General features: G+C 41.2%; 1 protein-coding gene across 5 annotated transcripts in view; it reads left to right on the top strand.

The window, feature by feature from the left end:
- Spf45 (splicing factor 45) overlaps positions 1–27549 on the top strand; it is a 216671-nt gene that overhangs the window by 56717 nt on the left and 132405 nt on the right. For all 5 annotated transcript variants that reach the window (XM_071661428.1, XM_071661427.1, XM_071661426.1 and 2 more), the window contains one exon: positions 12804–12924. In XM_071661428.1, the coding sequence (XP_071517529.1) occupies positions 12804–12924 (121 nt within the window). The remainder of the gene's footprint in view (positions 1–12803; positions 12925–27549) is intronic.

Below are 27549 nucleotides of genomic sequence, written 5' to 3' on the forward strand. Positions count from 1 at the left end.
AGGAAAGAATGGCCCAACCCACACACATACACATGTATATATATATATATATATATATATATATTTTTTTTTTTTTTTTTTTTTTTTCATACTATTTGCCATTTCCCGCGTTAGCGAGGTAGCGTTAAGAACAGAGAACTGGGTCTTAGAGGAATATCCTCACCTGACCCCCTTCTCTGTTGCTTCTTTTGGAAAATTAAAAAAAAACAAGAAAGGGGAGGATTTCCAGCCACCCGCATACACATGTATATACATACGTCCACACACGCAAATATACATACCTACTCAGTTTTCCATGGTTTACCCCAGACGCTTCACATGCCCTGCTTCAATCCACTGACAGCACGTCAACCCCGGTATACCACATCGCTCCAATTCACTCTATTCCTTGCCCTCCTTCCACCCTCCTGCATGTTCAGGCCCCGATCACACAAAATCTTTTTCACTCCATCTTTCCACCTCCAATTTGGTCTCCCTCTTCTCCTTGTTCCCTCCACCTCCGACACATATATCCTCTTGGTCAATCTTTCCTCACTCATCCTCTCCATGTGCCCAAACCACTTCAAAACACCCTCTTCTGCTCTCTCAACCACGCTCTTTCTATTTCCACACATCTCTCTTACCCTTACGTTACTCACTCGATCAAACCACCTCACACCACACATTGTCCTCAAACATCTCATTTCCAGCACATCCACCCTCCTGCGCACAACTCTATCCATAGCCCACACCTCGCAACCATACAACATTGTTGGAACCACCATTCCTTCAAACATATCATTTTTGCTTTCCGAGATAATGTTCTCGACTTCCACACATTCTTCAAGGCTCCCAGGATTTTCGCCCCCTCCCCCACCCTATGACCCGCTTCCGCTTCCATGGTTCCATCCGCTGCCAGATCCACTCCCAGATATCTAAAACACTTTACTTCTTCCAGTTTTTCTCCATTCAAACTTACCTCCCAATTGACTTCACCCTCAACCCTACTGTACCTAATAACCTTGCTCTTATTCACATTTACTCTTAACTTTCTTCTTTCACACACTTTACCAAACTCAGTCACCAGCTTCTGCAGTTTCTCACATGAATCAGCCACCAGCGCTGTATCATCAGCGAACAACAACTGACTCACTTCCCAAGCTCTATCATCCCCAACAGACTTCATACTTGCCCATCTTTCCAAAACTCTTGCATTCACCTCCCTAACAACCCCATCCATAAACAAATTAAACAACCATGGAGACATCACACACCCCTGCCACAAATCTACATTCACTGAGAACCAATCACTTTCCTCTCTTCCTACACGTACACATGCCTTACATCCTCGATAAAAACTTTTCACTGCTTCTAACAACTTGCCTCCCACACCATATATTCTTAATACCTTCCACAGAGCATCTCTATCAACTCTATCATATGCCCTCTCCAGATCCATAAATGCTACATACAAATCCATTTGCTTTTCTAAGTATTTCTCACATACATTCTTCAAAGCAAACACCTGATCCACACATCCTCTACCACTTCTGAAACCACACTGCTCTTCCCCAATCTGATGCTCTGTATATGCCTTCACCCTCTCAATCAATACCCTCCCATATAGTTTACCAGGAATACTCAAAAAACTTATACCTCTGTAATTTGAGCACTCACTCTTATCCCCTTTGCCTTTGTACAATGGCACTATGCACGCATTCCGCCAATCCTCGGGCACCTCACCATGAGTCATACATACATTAAATAACCTTACCAACCAGTCAATAATACAGTCACCCCCTTTTTTAATAAATTCCACTGGAATACCATCCAAACCTGCTGCCTTGCCGGCTTTCATCTTCCGCAAAGCTTTTACTACCTCTTCTCTGTTTACCAAATCATTTTCCCTAACCCTCTCACTTTGCACACCACCTCGACCAAAACACCCTATATCTGCCACTCTATCATCAAACACATTCAACAAACCTTCAAAATACTCACTCCGTCTCCTTCTCACATCACCACTACTTGTTATCACCTCCCCATTTGCGCCCTTCACTGAAGTTCCCATTTGCTCCCTTGTCTTACGCACTTTATTTACCTCCTTCCAGAACATCTTTTTATTCTCCCTAAAATTTAATGATACTCTCTCACCCCAACTCTCATTTGCCCTCTTTTTCACCTCTTGCACCTTTCTCTTGACCTCCTGTCTCTTTCTTTTATACATCTCCCACTCAATTGCATTTTTTCCCTGCAAAAATCGTCCAAATGCCTCTCTCTTCTCTTTCACTAATAATCTTTTGCTTGTGGCATGAGCGATTTTTCCATTCTGTACTCAGTCTCTCCTGGTACTTCCTCACGTCCACACACGCACGTATACATACCTATACATCTCAACATATACATATATATACACACACAGACATATACATATATGCAGTACATATATACACACACAGACATATACATATATACACATGTACGTAATTCATACTGTCTGCCTATATTCATTCCCGTTGCCATCCCGCCACACATAAAATGAAAACCCCCTTCCCCTGCTTGTGTGCGAGGTAGCGCTAGGAAAGACAACAAAGGCCATGTTCATTCACACTCAGTCTCTAGCTGTCATGTATATAATGCACCGAAACCACAGCTCCCTTTCCACATCCAGGCCCCACAGAACTTTCCATGGTTTACCCCAGATGCTTCACATGCCCTGGTTCAATCCATTGACAGCATGTTGACCCCGGTATACCACATCGTTCCAATTCACTCTTTTCCTTGCACGCTTTTCACCCTACTGCATGTTCAGGCTCCGATCACTCTAAATCTTTTTCACTCCATCTTTCCACCTCCAATTTGGTCTCCCACTTCTTGTTCCCTCCACCTCTGACACATATATCCTCTTTGTCAATCTTTCCTCAGTCATTCTCTCCATGTGACCAAACCATTTCAAAACACCCTCTTCTGCTCTCTCAACCACACATCTCTCTTACCCTTACGTTACTTACTCGATCAAACCACCTCACACCACATATTGTCCTCAGACATCTCATTTCCAGCACATCCACCCTCCTCTGCACAACTCTGTCTATAGCCCATGCCTCACAACCATATAACATTGTTGGAACCACTATTCCTTCAAACATACCCATTTTTGCTTTCCAAAATAACTTTTTTCAACTTCCACACATTCCTCAACGCTCCCACAACCTTCGCCCCCTACCCCACCCTATGATTCACTTCCGCTTTCATGGTTCCATCTGCTGCCAAATCAACTCCCAGATATCTAAAACACTTCACTTCCCTCAGTTTTTTTACATTCAAACTTACCTCCTAATAGACTTGTCCCTCTACCCTACTGTACGTAATAACCTTGCTCTTATTCACATTTACTCTCAGCTTTCTTCTTTCACATACTTTACCAAACTCAGTCACCAGCTTCTGCAGTTTCTCACATGAATCATCCACCAGTGCTGTATCATCAGTGAACAACAACTGACTCACTTCCCAGGCTCTCTCATCCACAACAGACTGCATACTTGCCCCTCTTTCCAAAACTCTTGCATGCACCTCCCTAACAACCCCATCCATAAACAAATTAAACATCATGCACCCCTGCCGCAAACCAACATTCACTGAGAACGAAGCGCTTTCCTCTCTTCCTACATGTACACATGCCTTATAGACTTGATAAAAACTTTTCACTGCTTCTAACAACTTGCCTCCCACACCATATATTCTTAATACCTTCTACAGAGCATCTCTATCAACTCTATCGTATGCCTTCTCCAGATCCATAAATGCTACATACAAATCCATTTGCTTTTCTAAGTATTTCTCACATACATTCCTCAAAGCAAACACTTGATCCACACATCCTCTACCACTTTTGAAACCACACTGCTCTTCCCCAATCTGATGCTCTGAACATGTCTTCACCCTCTCAATCAATACCCTCCCATATAGATTCCCAGGAATACTCAACAAACTTATACCTTTGTAATTTGAGCACTCACTCTTATCCTCTTTACCTTTGTACAATGGCACTATGCAAGCATTCCGCCAATCCTCAGGCACCTCACCATGAGTCATACATACATTAAATATCCTTACCAACCAGTCAACAATACAGTCACCCCCTTTTTTGATAAATTCTTCCGCAGTACCATCCAAACCTGCTGCCTTGCCGGCTTTCATCGTCCGAAAGGCTTTTACTACCTCTTCTCTGTTTACCAAATCATTCTCCCTAACCCTCTCACTTTGCACACCACCTCGACCAAAACACCCTATATCTGCCGCTCTATCATCAAACACTTTGAACAAGCCTTAAAAATACTCACTCCATCTCCTTTTCACATCACCACAACTTGTTATCACCTCCCCATTAGCCCCCTTCACTGATGTTCCCATTTGTTCCCTTGTCTTATGCGATTTATTTACCTCCTTCCAGAACATCTTTTTATTTTACTTAAAATTTAATGTTACTCTCACCCCAACTCTCATTTGCCCTCTTTTTCACCTCTTGCACCTTTCTCTTGACCTTGTGCCTCTCTCTTTTATACATCTCCCACTTATTTCCAAATAATGCCTCTCTCTTCTCTTTCACTAATAATCTTACTCCTTCATCCCACCACTCACTACCCTTTCTAATCTGTCCACCTCCTACGCTTCTCATGCTCAAGCATCTTTTGCACAAGCCATCACTGCTTCCCTAAATACATCCCATTCCTCCTCCACTCCCCTTACATCCTTTGTTCTCACCTTTTTCCATTCTGTACTCAATCTCTCCTGGTAGTTTCTCACACAAGTCTCCTTCCCAAGCTCACTTACTCTCACCCTTCTCTTCACCCCAACATTCTCTCTTCTTTTCTGAAAACCTCTATAAATCTTCACTTTCGCCTCCACAAGATAATGATCAGACATCCCTCCAGTTGCACCTCTCAGCACATTAACATCCAAAAGTCCCTCTTTCATGTGCCTATCAATTAACACCTAATCCAATAATGCTCTCTGGCCATCTCTCTTACTTACATACATATACTTATGTATATGTCTCTTTAAACCAGGTATTCCCAATCACCAGTCCTTTTTCAGCACATAAATCTAAAAGCTCTTCAACATTTCCATTTACAATACTGAACACCCCATGTACACCAATTATTCCCTCGACTGCCACATTATTCACCTTTGCATTCAAATCACCTATCGTTATAATCCGGTCTCGTGCATTAAAACCACTAACACACTCACTCAGCTACTCCCAAAACACTTGCCTCTCACAATCTTTCTTTTCATGCCCAGGTGCATATACACCAATGATCACCCATCTCTCTCCATCAACTTTCAGTTTTACCCATTTCAATCTAGAGTTTACTTTCTTACACTGTATTACATACTCCCACCACTCCTGTTTCAGGAGTAGTGCTACTCCTTCCCTTGCTCTTGTTCTCTCACTAACCCCTGACTTTACTCCTAAGACATTCCCAAACCACTCTTCCCCTTTACCCTTGAGCTTCGTTTCACTCAGAGCGAAAACATCCAGGTTCCTTTCCTCAAACATACTGCCTATGTTTGAGGAAAGGAACCTGGATGTTTTGGCATTGAGAGAAATGAAGCTAAAGGGAAAGGGGAAGAGTGGTTTGGGAATGTCTTAGGAGTAAAGTCAGTGATTAGTGAGAGGACAAGAGAAAGGGAAGGAGTAGCACTACTCCTGCAACAGGAGTGGTGGAAGTATGAGATAGAGTGTAAGAAAGTAAACTCTAGATTGATATTGGTAAAACTGAAAGTGGATGGAGAGAGATGTGTGATTATTGGTGCATATGCACCTGGGCATGAGAAGAAAGATTGTGAGAGGCATGTGTTTTGGGAGCAGCTGAGTGAGTGTGTTAGTAGTTTTAATGCACGAGACTGGGTTATAGCGATGGGTGATTTGGATACAAAGGTGAGTAATGTGGCAGTTGAGGGAATAAATGGTGTACATGGGGTGTTCAGTGTTGTAAATAGAAATGGTGAAGAGCTTGTAGATTTATGCGCTGAAAAAGGACTGGTGATTGGGAATACCTGGTTTTAAAAGAGAGATATACTTAAGTATATGCATGTAAGTAGTAAAGATGGCCAGAGAGCGTTATTGGATTATATGTTAATTGATAGGCACACGGAAGAGGGACTTTTGGATGTTAATGTGCTGAGAGGTGCAACTGGAGGGATGTCTGATCATTATCTTGTGGAGGCGAAAGTGAAGATTTGTATGGGTTTTCAGAAAAGAAGAGAGAATGTTGTGGTGAAGAGAGTGGTGAGAGTAAGTGAGCTTGGGAAGGAGACTTGTGTGAGGAAGTACCAGGAGAGACTGAGTCAGAATGGAAAAAGGTGAGAACAAAGGACGTAAGGGGAATTGGGGGAGGAATGGGATGTATTTAGGGAATCAGTGATGGCTTGTGCAAAAGATGCTTGTGGCATGAGAAGCGTGGGAGGTGGGTTGATTAGAAAGGGTAGTGAGTTGTGTGATGAAGAAGTAGGATTATTAGTGAAAGAAAAGAGAGCGGCATTTGGACGATTTTTTGGGGGAAATACTGCAAATGAGTGGGAGATGTACAAAAGAAAGAGGCATGAAGTCAAGAGAAAGATGCAAGAGGTGAAAGAGAGGGCCAATGAGAGTTGGGGTGAGAGTGTATCATTGAATTTTAGGGAGAATAAAAGGTGTTTTGGAAGGAGGTTAATAGAGTGCATAAGAAAAGGGAACAAATGGGAACATCTGTGAAGTGGGCTAATGGGGAGGTGATAACAAGTAGTGGTGATGTGAGAAGGAGATGGAGTGAGTATTTTCAAGGTTTGTAGAATGTGTTTGATGATAGAGTGGCAGATATAGGGTGCTTTGGTTGAGGTAGTGTGCAAAGTGAGAGGGTTAGGGCGAATGATTTGGTAAACAGAGTAGAGGTAGTAAAAGTTTTGTGGAAGATGAAAGCCGGCAAGGTAGCGGGTTTGGATGGTATTGCAGTGGAAATTATTAAAAGAGGGGGTGACTGTATTGTTGACTGGTTGGTAAGATTGTTTAATGTATGTATGACTCATGGTGAGGTGCCTGAGGATTGGCGGAATGCTTGCATAATGCCATTGTACAAAGGCAAAGGGGATAAGAGTGAGTGCTCAAATTACAGAGGTATAAGTTTGTTGAGTATATCTGGGAAATTATATGGGAGGGTGTTGAATGAGTGGGTGAAGGCATGTACAGAGTATCAGACTGGGGAAGAGCAGTGTGGTTTTAGAAGTGGTAGAGGATGTGTGGATCAGATGTTTGCTTTGAAAAATGTATGTGAGAAATAGTTAGAAAAGCAAATGGATTTGTATGTAGCATTCCCTCCACTTCTGACACATATGTCGTCTTTGTCAATCTTTCCTCACTCATTCTCTCCATGTGACCAAACCATTTCAAAACACCCTCATCTGCTCTCTCAACCACACTCTTTTTATTACCACACATCTCTCTAACCCTGTTATTACTTACTCGATCAAACTACCTCACACCACATATTGTCCTCAAACATCTCATTTCCAGCACATCCACCCTCCTCCGCACAACTCTATCCATAGCCCACGCCTCGCAACCATACAACATTGTTGGAACCACTATTCCTTCAAACATACCCATATTTGCTTTCCTAGATAATGTTCTTGACTTCCATACATTCTTCAAGGCTATCTTAACTTTCGCCCCCTTTCTCACCCTATGATTCACTTCCACTTCCATGGTTCCATCTGCTGCCAAATCCGCTCCCAGATATCTAAAGCACTTCACTTCCTCCAGTTTTTCTCCATTCAAACTTACCTCCCAATTGACTTGACCCTCAACCCTACTGTACCTCCTTGCTCTTATTCACATTTACTCTCAACTTTCTTCTTTCACACACTTTACCAAACTCAGTCACCAGCTTCTGCAGTTTCTCACATGAATCAGCCACCAGCGCTGTATAATCAGCAAACATCTGACTGACTTCCCAAGCTCTCTCATCCCCAACAGATTGCATACTTGCCCCTCTTTCCAAAACTCTTGCATTCACTTCCCTAACAACCCCATCCATAAACAAATTAAACAACCATGGAGACATCACACACCCCTGCCGCAAGCCTACATTCACTGAGAACCAATCACTTTCCTCTCTTCCTACACGTACACATGCCTTACATCCTTGATAAAAACTTTTCACTGCTTCTAACAAATTGCCTCCCACACCATAAATTCTTTATACTTTACACAGAGCATCTCTATCAAGTCTATCATATGCCTTCTCCCAATCCATAAATGCTAAATACAAATCCATTTGCTTTTCTAAGTATTTCTCACATACATTCTTCAAAGCAAACACCTGATCCACACATCCTCTACCACTTCTGAGACCATACTGCTCTTCCCCAATCTGATGCTCTGTACATGCCTTCACCTTCTCAATCAATACCCTCCCATATAATTTCCCAGGAATACTCAACAAACTTATACCTCTTTAATATGAGCACTCACCTTTGTCCCCTTTGCCTTTGTACAATGGCACCATGGAAGCATTCTGCTAATCCTCAGGCACCTCACCGTGAATCATACATACATTAAATAACCTTACCAACCAGTCAGCAATACACTCACCCCCATTTTTAATGAATTCCACTGCAGTACCATCCAAACCCGCTGCCTTGCCGTCTTTCATCTTCCGCAAAGCTTTTACTACCTCTTCTCTGTTTACCAAATCATTTTCCCTAACCCTCTCTCTTTGCACACCACCTCGACCAAAACACCCTATATCTGCCACTCTATCATCAAACACATTCAACAAACCTTCAAAAGACTTTCTCGATCTCCTTCTCACATCACCACTATATATGATATGGACTGATAAGAGATATGAAAGTGAAACTAAGGAAAAGGGATGCATAGATGGAGTGTAGCAATGAGATATGGTGACTAGTAGCAATCCTGTTTGTGGATGATACTGTGCTGTTTTCTTAGGGTTAAGAGGAGCTGCAGAAGGTTTTAAGTGTGTTTTATGATGTGCATAAGCATAAGCAGTTGACGAAAAATGTAAGCAAAAGTATAGTAAGTGTATGAAAGGAAACAGAGTGAAAATATTGATTTTGTAGGACCATGTAGAGTGAAAGAAGAAAGTGTATCATATTGTGCTTAGGTTATGGGGAAAAGGGCTTAAAGAAGTGAGAGAATTTATATATCTGGGAGCTGTATTTGGTAAGTGTGGTGATATGGAAGGAGAAATAAGGGAGAAGAATCATTGGGCCCCTGAATAGAATAATGAAAAGTAAAGGTGTAAGTATGGAAGTGAAGATAGGATTAAGTGACAGCACAGTCCTCCCATCCCTAACTTTGAGAGATGTGGTATGGCAAGGAATGCAAAGGGAGTGAATTATGGAGTGGTAGAATGGGTGAAGCATAATACTTTGAGGTGGTTTGGTTATGCTGAAAAATGCAAGACTGGGGGTTTAGAAGGAGATAATATGATAGTATGATGGGGTTAGTGTGAGTGGAAGACCACCTCTAACATGGGCAAATAGGATGGAGGAATACTGGAGGGAGACAAGTAGTGGAAGAATATGTGGAATAATGTATGTAAGGGAGGCAGGTAAGGACTGGGATAAGTGGAGACTTTTGCTGTGGCCACCCCTGGATGAGAATTCCTGGAGGGAACAGGCTGCAGAGATACAGATAGATAGATAGAACTCAGGTCAGTGATGTCAAGGCACTGAAGTTTTGAGATAGTGCCATTCAGTCAGCCAGCATCTTCAGTGATTTGTCCACTCTTGCACTTTGCATACTGGTTGACTGTTGCTTGCTGTCAGCTGTGTATTCTCCTTTGTTTCTGGCCTTTAGAGACATTGGTTGGATTAATTTCTTGTTTTTTATTCTTGGGTTGCATGATGTGAATCATGAATACTGAGTTGCACTGTGAAACCTAGAGTTGTTTACTTGTAGATGGCAGCAGTATCAGCTGCCGCACTGTAGTGGTAGTCTTTAGATCTTGCTTTGATTGATTAGCCTAATCAGTACCTAAGCTTTGTTTGTGCTTTTTGTTTTTGTTTTGTTTTTTGTTACACTTTTGTGTTTCTCATTTTGTGTTTAGGTGGCATGTCTGTTGTAAATATTTCATAGTTGAGGTATTGCTAATGGACCAAGGATTCAATAGTCATACACATGGAAAGGAACAGTACCAAAGTTCTCTTAATCACTGTTTCTAATGTGACAGCTTTGGTTGGTTGGTTGTTTGGGCATTAGGTCTAGCAACTGCCAGGGTCATTAAGTCCACCAACATAGGCTACATCCACCAACTGAAAAAGACCACATACACTCTTACAATGCATGTGGCCCATGACAGCTTTATGGTTGCTATGTTTAAAATCATCTCATTACCCACTGTGATCAATTAAAAAAAAAGGTGAAGGCAGACCTCAAGATGTAAGTCCCCATGCACTAACGAGTGTACCAGTGATTTACATGGGAAACTGAGTCAGAGTTGCTGCTGAAAAGTTGTTCAAGTGATAGCTTCTAGGATTGTTCTTTTGTGAAATCTCAACAGGGCTATGATTTTCTTCCAAACACAAGACCCTAGATTTTGTTGATATACTTCTTGACTTTTAACTCTTGCAAGGCTACTGATATAGGTTTGTGGATTTTTTGTGGGAGAGGATGCAAACATGAATAAGTGTTTCAAGTTTTTTGTCTCTTGTGTTTATCAAAAACAATTGATGCTATCATGCATGGTTGTCAGACATCATAAGGGTCTTGGATTGTCCCCAAGACAAAATAAAGTGTCTCCAACGATAGCCTAGACAAGGAGAACCTGGCAACTGCATGGGATTAGCTAACAATTCTCACCATTCTTGATGACCAGTGTTCAGTGCTCTGTGGAGAGGAATGAGTAGATGCATTTGATTTCCATGTTTTTCATTTCATGACAAAGAAATTAAATGTTCATAAACTCAGCCTGTGAAAGACTGGAACGAAAACTAATCTAGCATTTGATGATCTGGTCTATCTGGAGTTTTTGTTTTTTATTATTTTTCCACCATAATCTTTATCTCATGATGAAAATAAAACTTTTGATTTTCAAAAAGTAAGCTTCTGAGAGAAATCAGGGAAATTTAATGTATTTCTGTATTTATGCATTGATCATGCTGCTTATGTGTCTGAAGTGTTTAAAGAATTTGTCAAAGAATTGGTTGCTTCAGTTACGAATGCTGCTTTTTATGCAGTTGCCCTCTGAAACATTTTATGGAACTCATAAACTAATAATGTGGGAAATGTTCATGGTATAATGTGTTAAGTATTGCTCATAGTTACACTGTTCATAAAAGTTGTTCAACCATTACACTTACCATTTAGTATCTTATACTTTATATGATTTTCCATTAATTTTTGCGTAGTTCCTTTTTAGAAGAATCTTGCCTAACTTATAAACCAGTCATGTGGGAGATACAGGCAGTATGAATGCGTAGTTGTCACTCATGATTACATCCCTTATAAACATTCTTTAACTGGCCTGCTTACCATATTTTATCTTCTTTGCTTCAAAATATATATGTAATGCTTTCGTTGATGTTGCATTGGTATTTTGAAAGGTTCCCTTTGAAATGTCTTACCTAAGTCATGAAATCACAAGTATTGTTTTATTGTAATAACAAAAACATTGGAGGTATTTGGGGGGGGGGGGATAAAAATGTTAATGATATGGGAGGGAAAGATTAAGCCTAAGGCCATGTTAGAATAGAATCAGTATTCCATCACCAAATTAATTTTCCAGATATCAGCTCTCTCCAAATATCCCCTTTGTCCACCATGACATTGCTGCCATGTCCCTGTTCAGCAGGTACTATTTTGGCCAATGCTGAGTTATAATTTCTGCATATGTCCCTGCCAACAAGGCTTAGACCCATGACATGCATCTGGCTGCTGCTTCTCTTAGTTTCTGTGTGAAGATCAGTCACTCAAGGATTGGCTTTTATGTTAACTCCTCATTCCCTTGAACAGTGAATCTGTGGAACTCTTTTTCTTTCTTTCATCTTTCCCTCTTTCAGTAGCTTTTCTGTGTTTAAAAGTGTTTACAAACAATTAAGGAGCTCTGATTAATTTCATGTGTATTTTTTGTATCCTGTTCTCCTTTCACCCTAGTTGGGTATGATTTGGATATTTTTTTTGCTGTTTCCTTGTCAGTCATAATACAAAGAAGACATGAGCTATTACTTGTTGAGTAAGTGAAATGAAGAAAAAGGGCTATGGACTAATAAACATTGGTCCAAGATATTTATACGATTAAATGTGTGAATATGTGTTTACCAAGTTAACTCTGTACATTGTTTTTTGATAGTCTTAACCCATACATTTGTTAAAGTATTAGGTAAGGATTTTACATGAGAGGAGGACTGGTGAAGATAAAGATGTGCTAAGATGTGTAGAAATTGGCTTGATTGATGTTTGATGTTCTTGAAGGAGTTTCATCAAAAGTTTTCTGTTTTTTCAGAAAATTTTATTGAGGCATCACATACCTGCCGGACAGGCTTCCTTTTAAATAGCCATTCATATGTTTAGGGTACAATATTCTCTCCATTAAAGCACAAAGTTGCATGTAACTTTTTTGAGAAAGTAATTCTTAAAGCCAGTAATTTTGGGGAACTTATAAAGCTCTCTTTTTTTTTTTGATAATTTTGACAGGATGAGATTTTTTTTTATAGGTCTTGTATTAGGTTAGACATTTCGATCTTGAATCTGTAGCATAGAATAAATTTGTATGTTAACAGATAGCAAGTACACTTTATTACTTGTGTTTGAGCAGCAGGAGTTCGCGCGAACTACAACGGGAGGCTCCCCATATGTAGGATCCAGCGACCCTGAGTGGAAGTTTATAAACGAATATGACCCAATATGGCCAAATGACTACGAGAAAGTTGTCAAAGGTAGAGTTGAATGAATACATTTGTTTGTCAAGTTTATGTGGGGTTGCATAACTACATCTTCAACATTTTCTGAAATTTTCTTGCTTGGGATGTATTTGTATTTTGTCACTGTAAGTTTAGATTATCATTTGATACATAATTGATAGTACCATATGAAATATGACAGTAGGTGCATCATGAGTTTAAGATGAATCCATATATTGTAAGGTAGAAAGTAGGTAATTTTCTAATTTACACATTTTAAGATACTCATAAACAGAATGTGATTATGTGCACTTCATGCATTTTATATCTGAGGATGGATGAATGGAGATGTGAATTTCTCCTGTTGACTTATATTTTTGTATTTTTATAAAATGATATGGAATTGGAGTACTCTTCATCTTATATTGGACAGGCATTCCCAAGTATTCTTTCTGTACTCTCCCTGGGGAAAGGAGATAAAGAATATTTCCACATACCCTGCATATTGTAAAAGGTGACTAAGGAGGGCAGGATCCCTGGGGATGGGGAGAAGGAATACTTCCAGAGTATTCCTTGTGATTCGCAAAAAGGTAACTGAATGGGGCAGATGTGGGTGGGCTGGAATCCCTCCCTTCCTCATATTTTTTTATTTCAGAAGGTTAGAACAGAAGAAGGAGCTACGCAGAATACTTGTAATTTTTAGAGGCCTCAGCTGTGTGGATGTGACTAAGAGCACAAGAAGGGAGAGATAGGGAGAATATTTAAGGAGAGGAACCTGGATGTTCTGGCCAAGCATTAAACAAAAATAAAGGTTAAAGGGGAAGAGTGCTTTGGGAATGTGTTAAGGGTAAAATCAGGGATTAGTGTGATGGTAGGAGCTAAGGAAAGGGTAGCAGTGCTACTGAAGGAGTTCTGGTGATATGTGAAAAAGTGTATGGAGACAAGCCCCTGACTGATGTGGGAAAAAATGAAAATGGATTATGAGAGGTGGGTAACTATTAGTGCTTATGCACTCGGACTGAAGAAGAATATCAAGTTTTCTGGGAGGGGCTTATTGAGTCTTTTAGCTGTTTTGATGCAAGGGATCAGGTATTGGTGATGGGTGATTTGAATGTGAATTAGGTAATGTGGCACTTGAGGATATAATTAGGGGGCATGGGGTACCAGTTCTATAAATGCCATGTACAAGTCCCTCTGTTTCTCTATTTCTTGCACTTATTATTCAGAGCAAACACTTAATGTTGCACCATGTACAAGTCCCTCTGTTTCTCTATTTCTTGCACTTATTATTCAGAGCAAACACTTGATGTCGCATCCTCCACCGTTCCTGAAGCCACATTGTTCCTGTCCATTCTGAAGGTGTGTGCATGCCCCCACTTTCTTAGTCACCAATCACCCATATACAGTACCAGGTACATTCAGCAAACTTAGATAATCTATAATTCAAGCTTTTTTTCATATTTGATAACTGTTTTCCACATGAGTGAGGTAGCACTAGGAACAGACAAAGATAACATCTGCAAACATCAATTCTTTAGCTTCCATGTGTAATGCACTGAAACCACAGCTCCCTATCCACAACCAGAACTTAACATGGTGTACTCAGGACATTTCACTTGCCCTGGTTCAGTCCATTGATTGCACATCAGTCCCAGTATACCACATCATCCTAATTCACTCTATCCCATGCATGCCTTTCACCCTCCTGCATGCTGAGGCCCCAGTCGCTCAAAATCTTTTTCACTCCATCCTTCCATCTCCATCTTGGCCTCTCCGTTCTCCTTGTTCCTTCCACTTCTGACACATATATCCTCTTTGTCAACCTTTACACACTCATTTCTCCATATGTTCATACCATTGTAGCATAGCCTCTTCTGGTTTCTCAATCACACTTTATTACCACACATCTTTCTTACCCTTTCATTACTTATTTGATCCAACTACTTCACCACACATCGTCCTCAAAATTTAATTTCCAACACATCCACTCTCCTCTGTACTGCCTTATCTATAGCCCGTGCCTTTTATCCATATAATAATGGTGGGACAACTTTTCCTTCAAACATAGCCATTTTTGCCTCAGATAACTTTCTGTCTTTCCACACATTCTTTAATGCTTCTAGGACCTTTACCCCCTCCTCTATCCTATGACTCTCTTCTGCATCCATGGTCCCATTCTCTGCCATGTCCACTCCCAGATATTGAAAACACTTTACTTCCTCCAGTTTTTCTCCTTTCAGACTCACATCCCAACTAACATGTCTCTGAACCCTGCTAAACCTAATAGTGTTGCTTTTATTCACATTTACTCACAACTTTCTTCTTTCACACACTCTTCCAAACTCAGTCATCAACTTCAGAAGTTTCCTACTCAAATCTGCCACCAGTGCTGTATCATCAGCAAACAACTGACTGACTTCAGACTTATAGCTCTATATTTGAACATTAACTTTTGCACCCCTTGCTTTTATATAGTTGTACTATAAAGGCATTCTACCACTCCTCAGGCACATCACCATGAGCCATATATACACTGAAAATCGTAACTAACCAGTAAGCAACACAACCACCCCTTCTCTTAAGAAATTCAACTGCAGTCCACTCCTGCAGTTTACTGTACTTCATTGTACACAACCTTTCACTTTCTCATCTCTTTTCATTAAACCATTTTAAATGACTCTCGTAAATAAATATGTCCAAAACATCCCACATTTGCCACCCAATTATCAGACTTGTTTAACAGCTCTTCAGAATAATCATTGCCACTGCACCTCATTTGTTGCTTGTTACCATTGCCCATTTACCCCACTCACTGATGTTCACACTTTCTATTTTGTTTTTCTCATACTATTAACCTCCTTCTAAAACATTCTCTTGCTCTCCATGAAGATATTTGATACAGTACTCTCTCAACCCAACTCTCATTTGCCATCTTTCACCATGCCTGTTTCTTTCTCTTGCCCTCCTATTGCTTTCTGTCGTACATCTTCCAATCACTTGCTTCCTTTCTCTGCAATAATGCCTGTATACCTCTCTCTGCTCTTTCACTTACAACAACTTCATCCCACCACTCACTACCTTTCTTACCTGTCCACCACTCACTCTATACCTACCATATACTTCTCTAACAGTAATAAGCAGTGCTTCCCTAAACACCTCCCATTTCTCACCACTCCACTTTATGCCATCCTACACTCAGTGCCTTTTGGTATCTCTTTTTGCCAGACTTTTTCCGAACTCTCTCACTTCCACAACCCATCTTCCACCCATATAATTTCTTTTTTCCTAAACCCACTGCAAACCCTCACTGTAGCCTCCACTAAATAATAACCAGGCATCCCATCAGCTGCCCCTCTTGACACATTCACATCCAGGAGTCTCTCTTTTCCAAGTATATCAGTTAGTACATGATCCAGTGATGTAACAGGTAGTTAAGAGATGGAATAAGTATTTTGATAGTCCAGTAATGTAACAGGTAGTGAGAAGGATATGGAATAAGTATTTGAGGGATTGTTAACTGTTTTTGATGTTAGGTTGACAGATGTAGGGTGTTTGAAGTGAGGAGATGTGCAAAGTTAGAGAGTCATGAAAAGTGGTTTGTTGAAGAGAGAAAAGGTAGTAAGATTCATGCATACGATGAAATGTGGAAAAGTGGTTGCGGTGGACGGTATTCCACTCTATGCTGTTGACTGATCAGTTAGGGTTTTTGTTATATGTATGGGTCATGGTGAGGTGTCTGAGGATTGATGGAATGCCATTTTACAAAGGTATAAGTTTGTTAGGCACTGGGGAGCACGGGGCATTCGGTAAGATGAATGGAAACGTTAACAGCTTTTGGGTTTTTGTGCAAAAAAAAGGGCTGGTGGTTTGGAGTTTAAAGAAACATGCACATGTATATGTATATGGGTAGGAAAGATAGTAAGTGGGTATTATTGGATTACACACTAATTGACAGACATGAAAAAGAGAGGCTGTTGGATATGAATATGCTGAGAGGGGCAGCTGGTGGAATGTTTAATCATTAACAGGTGGAGACAAGAGTGAAGATTTGTAGGGATTTTGGTATGAAGGAGGTGGTATGAGTGAGAAGAGGTTGATGAAACTAAGTGACCTAAGATAAAAGACATGTGTGAGGAAATACCAGGAGAGAGTGGGTGAAGAATGGCAAAGAGTGAGTAAATGGAGCAAGGGGAGTGGGCTAGGAATGGATGATATTTAGGGAACCAGTGCTGACATGTGCAAAAGTGTGTGGCATATAAAAGGTGGGAAGGAGGCAGGTTGGAAAGGGTAGTGAATGGTGACATGATGGAAGTAAATTTGTTATTGAAACAGAAAAGAGAGATGCAGGGTGACAAGGGAAGGAGCACATATAATGGGACATGTACAAGAGAAAGCAGCAGGTGGTTGAGAGGAATATTTGAAAGGATTGAAAAGGAGGGCAGATAAGAATTGGGGCGAGTGAGTATTAGTAAACTTCAGGGAGAAAAAGAAGTTTTGGAAGCAACTTAATGATGTGACAAAAACAAGAAAACATGGGAAAATTGGTGAAGGGGCAAATGGGGAAGTGGTAACAGATAGTGATGAGTTAAGGAGATGGAGTGAGCATTTTGCAGGAGTGTTGAATGTGTTTGATGATAGGGTTGCAGGTTCAGTGTTTAGGTTGGAAAAGGATGTGAAGTGAGAGAGTAATGGAGAGTAATTTGATGAAGAGAGATGTAATGAGAGCTTTGTTTATGATGCAGTGGGGTAAGGTGGCTGGAGTGGATTGTATTGCAATTGAATCTCATTTCTTAAGAAAGGGCATGAATATATTGCTGATTAGTTTATTAGAATTTTCATTGAATGTGTGGATTGTGATGAGGCGATCGAGGATTAGCAAAATGCATATATGCTGTCTTTGTATAAAGACAAGGGGAACAAAGGTGAGCATTCAAAATATAGAGGTATAAGTTTTGGAAGTGAGAGTTGGGGTGAGAGAGTATCATTAAATTTTAGGGAGAATAAAAAGATGTTTTGGAAAGAGGTTGATAAAGTGCGTAAGACAAGAGAACAAATGGGAACATCGGTGAAGGGGCTAATGGGGAGGTAATAACAAGTAGTGGTGATTGACAAGGAGATGGAGTGAATATTTTGAAGGTTTGTTGAATGTGTTAGATAATAGAGTGGCAGATATAGGGTGTTTTGGTCGAGGTGGTGTATGAAGTGAGAGGGTCAGGGAAAATGATTTGGTAAACAGAGAAGAGGTAGTGAAAGCTTTGTGGAAGATGAAAGCCAGCAAGGCAGCAGGTTTAGATGGTATTGCAGTGGAATTTATTAAAAAAGGGGGTGACTGTGTTGCTGACTGGTTGATGAGGATATTCAGTGTATGTATGGCTCATGGTGAAGTGCCTGAGGAGTGGTGGAATGCATGCATAGTGCCGTTGTACAGAGGCAAAGGGGATAAAGGTGAGTGTTCAAATTACAGAGATATAAGTTTGTCGAGTATACCTGGGAAACTCTATGGGAAGGTATTGATTGAGAGGGGGGAAGCATGTACAGAGCATCAGATTGGGGAAGAGCAGTGTGGTTTCAGAAGGGGTACAGGATGTGTGGATCAGGTGTTTGCTTTGAAGAATGTTTGTGAGAAATACTGAGAAAAACAAATGGATTTGTATGTAGGATTTATGGATCTGGAGAAGGTATATGATAGAGTTGATAGAGATGCTCTGTGGAAGGTATTGAGAGTATATGGTGTGGGAGGTAAGTTGCTAGAAGCAGTGAAAAGTTTTTATTGAGGATGTAGGGCATTTGTATGAGTAGGAAGAGAGGAGAGTGATTGGTTCTAAGTTAATGTCGGTTTGTGGTAGGGGTGCGTGGTGTCTCCATGGTTGTTTAATTTGTTTATGGATGGGGTTGTTAGGGAGGTGAATGCAAGAGTTTTGGAAAGAGGGGCAAGTATGCAGTCTGTTGTGGATGAGAGAGCTTGGGAAGTGAGTCAGTTGTTGTTTGCTGATGATACAGCACTTGTGGCTGATTTGAGTGAGAAACTGCAGAAGCTGGTGACTGAGTTTGGTAAAGTGTGTGAAAGAAGAAACCTGAGAGTAAATGTGAATAAGAGCATGGTTATAAGGTTCAGCAGGGTTGAGGGACAAGTCAGTTGGGAGGTAAGTTTGAATGGAGAAAAACTGGAGGAAGTGAAGTGTTTTAGATATCTGGGAGTGGATTTGTCAGCGGATGGAACCATGGAAGTGGAAGTGAGTCACGGTGGGGGAGGGGTGAAAGTTCTGGGAGCATTGAAAAATGTGTGGAAGTCGAGAACATTATCTTGGAAAGCAAAAATGGGTTTGTTTGAAGGAATAGTGGTTCCAACAATGTTATATGGTTGCGAGGTGTGGGCTATAGACAGGGTTGTGTGGAGGAGGGTGGATGTGTTGGAAATGAGATGTTTGAGGACAATACGTTGTGTGAGGTGGTTTGGTTGAGTAAGTAATGAAAGGGTAAGAGAAATGTGTGGTAGTAGAAAGAGTGTGGTTGAGAGAGCAAACAGGGTGTTTTGAAATGGTTTGGTCACGTGGAGAGAATGAGTGAGGAAAGATTGAGAAAGAGGATATATGTGTCAGAGGTGGAGGGAATGAGGATAAGTGGGAGACCAAATTGGAGGTGGAAAGATGGAGTGAAAAAGATTTTGAGCAATCGGGGCCTAAACATGCAGGAGGGTGAAAGGTGTGCAAGGAATAGAGTGAATTGGAATGATGTGGTATACTGGGGTTAACTTGCTGTCAATGGATTGAACCACGGCATGTGAAGCATCTGGGTTAAACCCTGGAAAGTTTTGTGGGGCCTTGATGTGGAAAGGGAGCTGTGGTTTTGGTGCATTATACATGACAGCTAGAGACTTGAGTGTGAACGAATGTGGCCATTGTTGTCTTTTCCTAGCACTACCTCGCACACGTGGGGGGGAGGGGATTGTCATTTTGTGTGAGGCAGGGTGACGATGGTAATGAATAAAGGCAACAAGTATGAATTATGTATATGTCTGTGTATGTATATATATATATATATATATATATATATATATATATATATATATATATATATATGTATATGTTGAGATGTATAGGTATGTATATGTGCGTGTTTGGACGTGTATGTACATACATGTGTATGTGGGTAGGTAGGATCATTTTTTCGTCTGTTTCCTTGCGCTACCTTGCTAATGCAGGAGACAGCGACAAAGTATAATAGTGGTTCCAACAATTTTTATGGTTGCGAGGCATGGGCTATAGATAGAGTTGTGCGGAGGAGGGTGGATGTGCTGGAAATGAGATATTGAGGACAATATGTACTGTGAGGTGGTTTGATCGAGTAAGTAATGAAAGGGTAAGAGAGATGTGTGATAATATAAAGAGTGTGGTTGAGAGAGCAGAAGAGGGTGTTTTGAAATGCTTTGGTCACATGGAGAGAATGAGTGAGGAAAGATTGACCAAGAGGATATATGTGTCAGAGGTGGAGGGAACGAGGAGAAGTGGGAGACCAAATTGGAGGTGGAAAGATGGAGTGAAAAAGGTTTTGAGTGATCGGGGCCTGAACATGCAGGAGGGTGAAAGGCGTGCAAGGAATAGAGTGAATTGGAACAGTGTGGTATACCGGGGTTGATGTGCTGTCATTGGATTGAACCAGGGCATGTGAAGCGTCTGGGGTAAACCATGGAAAGCTCTGTGGGGCCTGGATGTGGAAAGGGAGCTGTGATTTTGGTGCATTATACATGACAGCTAGAGACTGAGTGAGAATGAATGTGGCCTTTGTTGTCTTTTCCTTGCACTACCTTGTGCACATAAGAGGGAAGGGGGATGTCAATTCATGTGTGGCGGGGTGGTGACGGGAATGAATAAGGGCAGACAGCATGAATTATGTACATGTGTATATATGTATATGTCTGTGTGTGTATATATATGTATACGTTGAGATGTATAGGTATGTATATGTGCGTGTGCGGTCGTGTATGTATATACATGTGTATGTGGGTTGGTTGGGCCATTCTTTCGTCTGTTTTCCTACGCTACCTTGTTAATGCGGGAGACAGCGACAAAGTATGATAAGTAAATAATTAAATATGTTTTGGAGAGAGAGGGGCAAGTATGCAGTCTGTTGTGAATGAGAGGGTTTGGGAAGTGAGTCAGTTGTTGTTCACTGATGATACAGCGCTGGTGGCTGATTTGAGTGAGAAACTGCAGAAGTTGGTGACTGAGTTTGGTAAAGTGTGTGAAAGAAGAAAGCTGAGAGTAAATGTGAATAAGAGCAAGGTTATTAGGTTCAGTAGGGTTGAGGTACAAGTCAATTGGGAGGTAAGTTTGAATGGAGAAAAACTGGAGGAAGTGAAGTATTTTAGATATCTGGGAGTGGATTTAGCAGCGGATGGAACCATGGAGGAGGAAGTGAGTTACTGATTGGGGGAGAGGGCGAAGGTTCTAGGAGCAATGAATGTGTGGAAAGTGGGTATGTTTGCAGGAATAGTGGTTCCAACAATGTTTTATGGTTGCGAGGCATGGGCTATAGACAGGGTTGTGTGGAAGAGGGTGGATGTGTTGGAAATGAAAAGTTTGAGGACAATATGTGGTGTGAGGTGGTTTGATCGAGTAAGTAATGAAAGGGTATGGGAGAAATGGTTTGGTCACATGGAGAGAATGAGTGAGGAAAGATTGACCAAGAGGATATATGTGTCAGAGGTGGAGGGAACGAGAAGTGGAGACCAAATTGGAGGTGGAAGGATGGAGTGAAAAAGATTTTGAGCGATCAGGGCCTGAACATACAGGAGGGCGAAAGTCATGCAAGGAATATAGTGAATTGGAGCGATGTGGTATACTGGGGTTGACATGCTGTCAGTGGATTGAACCAGGGCATGTGAAGCAGCTGGGCTAAACCATGGAAAGTTTTTTGGGGCCTAAAGGGAGCTGTGGTTTCAGTGCATTACACATGTCAGCTAGAGACTGTGAACGAATGCGAACTTTGATTTCTTTTCCTAGCACTACCTTTCATGCACGCGGGGGGGAAGGGGTGCCCTTTCATGTGTAGCGGGGTAGCAACGGGAATGGCTGAGGGCAGCAAGTATGAATATGTTTATTTTTATTTATTAATTATTTATTTATTTTGCTTTGTCGCTGTCTCCTGTGTCAGTGAGGTAGTGCAAGGAAACGCGAAAGAATGGCCCAACCCACCTACATACACATGTATATACATATACGTCCACACATGCAAATATATATACCCATACATCTCGGCGTATACATATATATACACACTAACATATACATATATACACATGTACATAATTCATACTGTCTGCCTTTATTCATTTCCATTGCCACCCCGCCACACATGAAATAACAACCCCCTCCCCCCAAATGTACGTGAGGTAGTGCTAGGAAAAGACAACAAAGGCCACATTCGTTCACACTAAGTCTCTAGCTGTCATGTAATAATGCACCGAAACCACAGCTCCCTTTCCACATCCAGGCCCCACAGAACCTTCCATGGTTTACCCCAGACGCTTCACATGCCCTGGTTCAATCCATTGACAGCATGTCGACCCCAGTATACCACATCGTTCCAATTCACTCTATTCCTTGCACGGCTTTCACCCTCCTGCATGTTCAGGCCCCAATCACTCAAAATCTTTTTAACTCCATCTTTCCACCTCCAATTTGGTCTCCCACTTCTCGTTCCCTCCACCTCTGACAAATATATCCTCTTGGTCAATCTTTCCTCACTCATTCTTTCCATGTGACCAAAGCATTTCAAAACACCCTCTTCTGCTCTCTCAACCACACTCTTTTTATTACCACATATCTCTCTTACCCTATTCTTACTTACTCGACCAAACCATCTCACACCACATATTGTCCTCAAACATCTCTTTTCCAGCACATCCACCCTCCTGCACACAACTCTATGCCTTGCAACCATATAAGATTGTTGGAACCACTATTCCTTCAAACATACTCATTTTTGCTTTCAAAGATAATGTTCTTGACTTCCACACATTCTTCAATGCTCCCAGAATTTTCACCCCCTCCCCCACCCTATGATTCACTTCCGCTTCCATGGCTCCATCTGCTGCCTAATCCACTCCCAGATACCTAAAACATTTTACTTTCTCCAGCCTTTCTCCATTCAGACTTACCTCCCAATTGACTTGTCCCTCAACCCTACTGTACCTAATAACCTTGCTCTTATTCACATTTTGTCTCAGCTTTCTTCTTTCACACACTTTATCAAACTCAGTCACCAGCTTCTGCAGTTTCTCACATGAATCACCCACCAGCACTTTATCATCAGCGAACAACAACTGACTCACTTCCCAAGCTCTCTCATCCACAACAGACTGCATACTTGCCCCTCTCTCCAAAACTCATGCATTCACCTCCCTAACAACCCCATCCATAAACAAATTAAACAACCATAGAGACATCACACACCCCTTCCGCAAACCTACATTCACTGAGAACCAATCACTTTTCTCTCTTCCTACACATACACATGCCTTACATCCTCGATAAAAACTTTTCACTGCTTCTAACATGCCTCCCACACCATATATTCTTAATACCTTCCACAGAGCATCTCTATCAGCTCTATCATATGCCTTCTCCAGACCCATAAATGCTACATACAAATCAGTTTGCTTTTTCTAAGTATTTCTCGCATACATTCTTCAAAGCAAACACCTGATCCACACATCCTCTACCACTTCTGAAACCACACTGCTCTTCCCCAATCTGATGCTCTGTACATGCCTTCACCCTCTCAATCAATACCCTCCCATATAATTTCCTAAGAATACTCAACAAACTCATACCTCTGTAATTTGAGCACTCACCTTTATCCCCCTTGCCTTTTTACAATGGCACTATGCACGCATTCCGCCAATCCCCAGGCACCTCACCATGAGACATACATACATTAAATAACCTTACGAACCAGTCAACAATACAGTCACCCCCTTTTTTGATAAATTTCACTGCCATACCATCCAAACCTGCTGCCTTGCCGGCTTTCATCTTCAGCAAAGCTTTTACTAACTCTTCTCTATTTACCAAATCATTTTCCCTAACCCTCTCACTTTGCACAACACCTCGACCAAAACACCCTATATCTGCCACTTTATAATCTAACACATTCAACAAACCTTCAAAATACTCACTCCATCTCCTTCTCACATCACCACTACTTGTTATCACCTCCCCATTAGCCCCCTTCACTGAAGTTCCCATTTACTCCCTTGTCGTATGCACTTTATTTACCTCTTTCCAAAACATCTTTTTATTCTCCCTAAGATTTAATGATACTCTCTCACCCCAACTCTCATTTCCCCACTTTTTCACCTCTTGCACCTTTTTCTTGACCTCCTGTCTCTTTCTTTTATACATCCTCCACTCATTTGCATTATTTCCTTGCAAAAATCGTCCAAATGCCTCTCTCTTCTCTTTCACTAATAATCTTACTTCTTCATCACACCACTCACTACCCTTTCTAATCTGCCCACCTCGCATGCTTCTCATGCCACAAGCATCTTTTGTGCAAGCCATCATTGCTTCCCTAAATGCATACCATTCCTCCCCCTTTCCCCTTACGTCCTTTGTTCTCACCTTTTTCCATTCTGTACTCAGTCTCTCCACCCCAACATTCTCTCTTCTTTTCTGAAAACCTCTACAAATCTTAACCTTTGCCTCCACAAGATAAGATCAGACATCCTTCCAGTTGCACCTCTGAGCACGTTAACGTCCAAAAGTCTCTCTTTCGCACGCCTATCAATTAACACGTAATCCAATAACGCTCTCTGGCCATTTCTCCTACTTACATACGTATACTTATGTATATCTCTCTTTTTAAACCAGGTATTCCCAATCACCAGTCCTTTTTCAGCACATAAATCTACAAGCTCTTCACCATTTCCATTTACAACACTGAACACCCCATGTAAACCAATTATTCCCTCAACTGCCACATTACTCATCTTCGCATTCAAATCACCCAATACTATAATCTGGTCTCGTTCATGAAAACTACTAACACACTCACTCAGCTGCTCCCAAAACACTTGCCTCTCATGATCTTTCTTCTCATGCCCAGGTGCACATGCACCAATAATCACCCATCTCTCTCCATCCACTTTCAGTTTTACCCATATCAATCTAGAGTTTACTTTCTTACACTATCACATACTCCGACCACTCCTGTTTCAGGAGTAGTGCTACTCCTTCCCTTGCTCTTGTCCTCTCACTAACCCCTGACTTTACTCCCAAGACATTCCCAAACCACTCTTCCCCTTTTCCCTTGAGCTTTGTTTCACTCAGAGCCAAAACATCCAGGTTCCTTTCCTCAACCATACTACCTATCTCTCCTTTTTTCTCATCTTGGTTACATCCACACACATTTAGACACCCCAATCTGAGCCTTCAAGGAGGATGAGCACTCCCCGCGTGACTCCTTGTTCTGTTCCCCTTTTAGAAAGTTAAAATACAAGGAGGGGAGGGTTTCTAGCACCCCGCTCCCATCCCCTTTAGTCGCCTTCTACGACACATGAGGAACGCGTGGTAAGTGTTCTGTCTCCCCAATCCACAGGGATATGTACACACGTATATATGCACATGTATGTGTATGTACATATATGTGTACGTTGAAATGTATAGGTATGTATATGTGTGTGTGTGGGCGTTTATATGTATAGGTATGTATATGTGCGTGTGAGGGCGTTTATGTATATACATGTGGGTGTGGATGGGTTGTGCCATTCTTTCATCTCTTTCCTTGCGCCACCTCGCTAATGTGGGAGATGGCAATTAGTATAATAGAAAAAAAGTTTGTTGAGTATACTTGGTTAGTTATATGGGTGGGTATTGATTGAGAGGGTGAAGGCATGTACAGAGCATCAGATTAGGGAGGATCAATATGGTTTTAAGAGTGACAGAGGGTGTGTAGATCAGGTATTTGCTTTAAAGCATGTGTGTAAAAAATACTTAGAAAAACAGAATTTGTATATTGCAAGTATAGATCTGGAGAAAAAAAAGAATTTGTATATTGTAAGTATGGATCTGGAGAAAGTACATGATGATTGATAGAAATGCCTTGTGGTATTATGAATGTGTGGTTTGGGAGGTTTAAAGATTTTAAAAACAGAAGCTTTTATCATGAGATTAAGGCACATGTGTGAGTAGTTAGAGAGGAAACTGAGGAGTTCCTGGTGAAGGTTGGTCTATGGCAGTAGTGTGTGATAGTTGTTTAATTTGTGTATAGATAGATTGGTGAGGAAGATAAATGCAAGGGTCTTGGAGAGAGAGGCGAGTGTGCAGTCTGTAGGGAGTGAGGGGGGCCTAGAAAATGGAAGTCTGTTGTTGTTTCCTAATAAATCAGCATTGGTGGCAGATCGGAATGAGTAGTTACAATAGTTGGTGTATGAATCTGGGAGAGTGCATGAAAGGAAGAAGTTGAGAGTAAATATGAATAAGATAGGTTCAACAGGGCAGATGTATGATTTAGTTGGGGTACATGTTTGAGTGGAGAAAGTTTGGTAGAAGTGAAGTGTTGTGGACATCTTGGAGTGGACATGGTAGTGAATGGAACCATGAAAGCAAAAGTCAGTGATAAGGTGGATGAGGGAGTAAAGGTTCCGGGAGGATGCTGTGGAAAGAGAGGTTGTTATTTGGTGGCAAAAAGTGTGCATTTACAGGAAAAGTAGTTTTAGTGATGTTTTGTGGGTGTGAGGCATAGACTATAGATAGGATTGTGTGGAGGAAGGTGGATGTGTTTGAAATTAAATGTTTGAGGACTGCATATGATGTGAGGTGTTTGATTGATTAAGTAATAAAGGGTAGAGAGAGGTATGGTAATAAGAAGAGTGTGATTGAAAGAACTGAAGAGGGTGTGCTGAAATGGTTCAGATATTAGGAGAGAATGAGTAAGGAGAGCTTTACAAAGAGGTTACATGTATCATAAGTGGAGACAAGGAGAATGGAGCACAAACTATTTTGAGTGATCAGGGCCTGAACATGCAGGAAGGTAAAAGGTGTGCAAAGCATATAGTAAATTGGATCAATTTGGTATACTGGGAGCGATATGCTGTCAATTTACTGAATCAGGGCATTTGAAGTAGCCAGGGTAAAGCACACAAAAGTCTGTTGAGCTTAGTTATAGGTAAGGGGCTTTGGTTTTGCTGCACTGTATATCACAGCTGGTGGATGTATGTAAGTGAATGCAGCCTTTCTTCTTCTGTTCCTGGCACTACCTGGCTAATGCAGGAAATGGTTACCCCGGACGCTTCACATGCCTTGATTCAATCCACTGACAGCACGTCAACCCCTGTATACCACATCGCTCCAATTCACTCTATTCCTTGCCCTCCTTTCACCCTCCTGCATGTTCAGGCCCCGATCACACAAAATCCTTTTCACTCCATCTTTCCACCTCCAATTTGGTCTCCCTCTTCTCCTCGTTCCCTCCACCTCCGACACATATATCCTCTTGGTCAATCTTTCCTCACTCATTCTCTCCATGTGCCCAAACCATTTCAAAACACCCTCTTCTGCTCTCTCAACCACGCTCTTTTTATTTCCACACATCTCTCTTACCCTTACGTTACGTTATGACAAGTATGAAATTATTTATTTATTTATTTATTTTGCTTTG

This window comes from Panulirus ornatus, chromosome 73, assembly GCF_036320965.1.
Source record: "Panulirus ornatus isolate Po-2019 chromosome 73, ASM3632096v1, whole genome shotgun sequence".
NCBI lineage: Eukaryota > Metazoa > Arthropoda > Malacostraca > Decapoda > Palinuridae > Panulirus > Panulirus ornatus.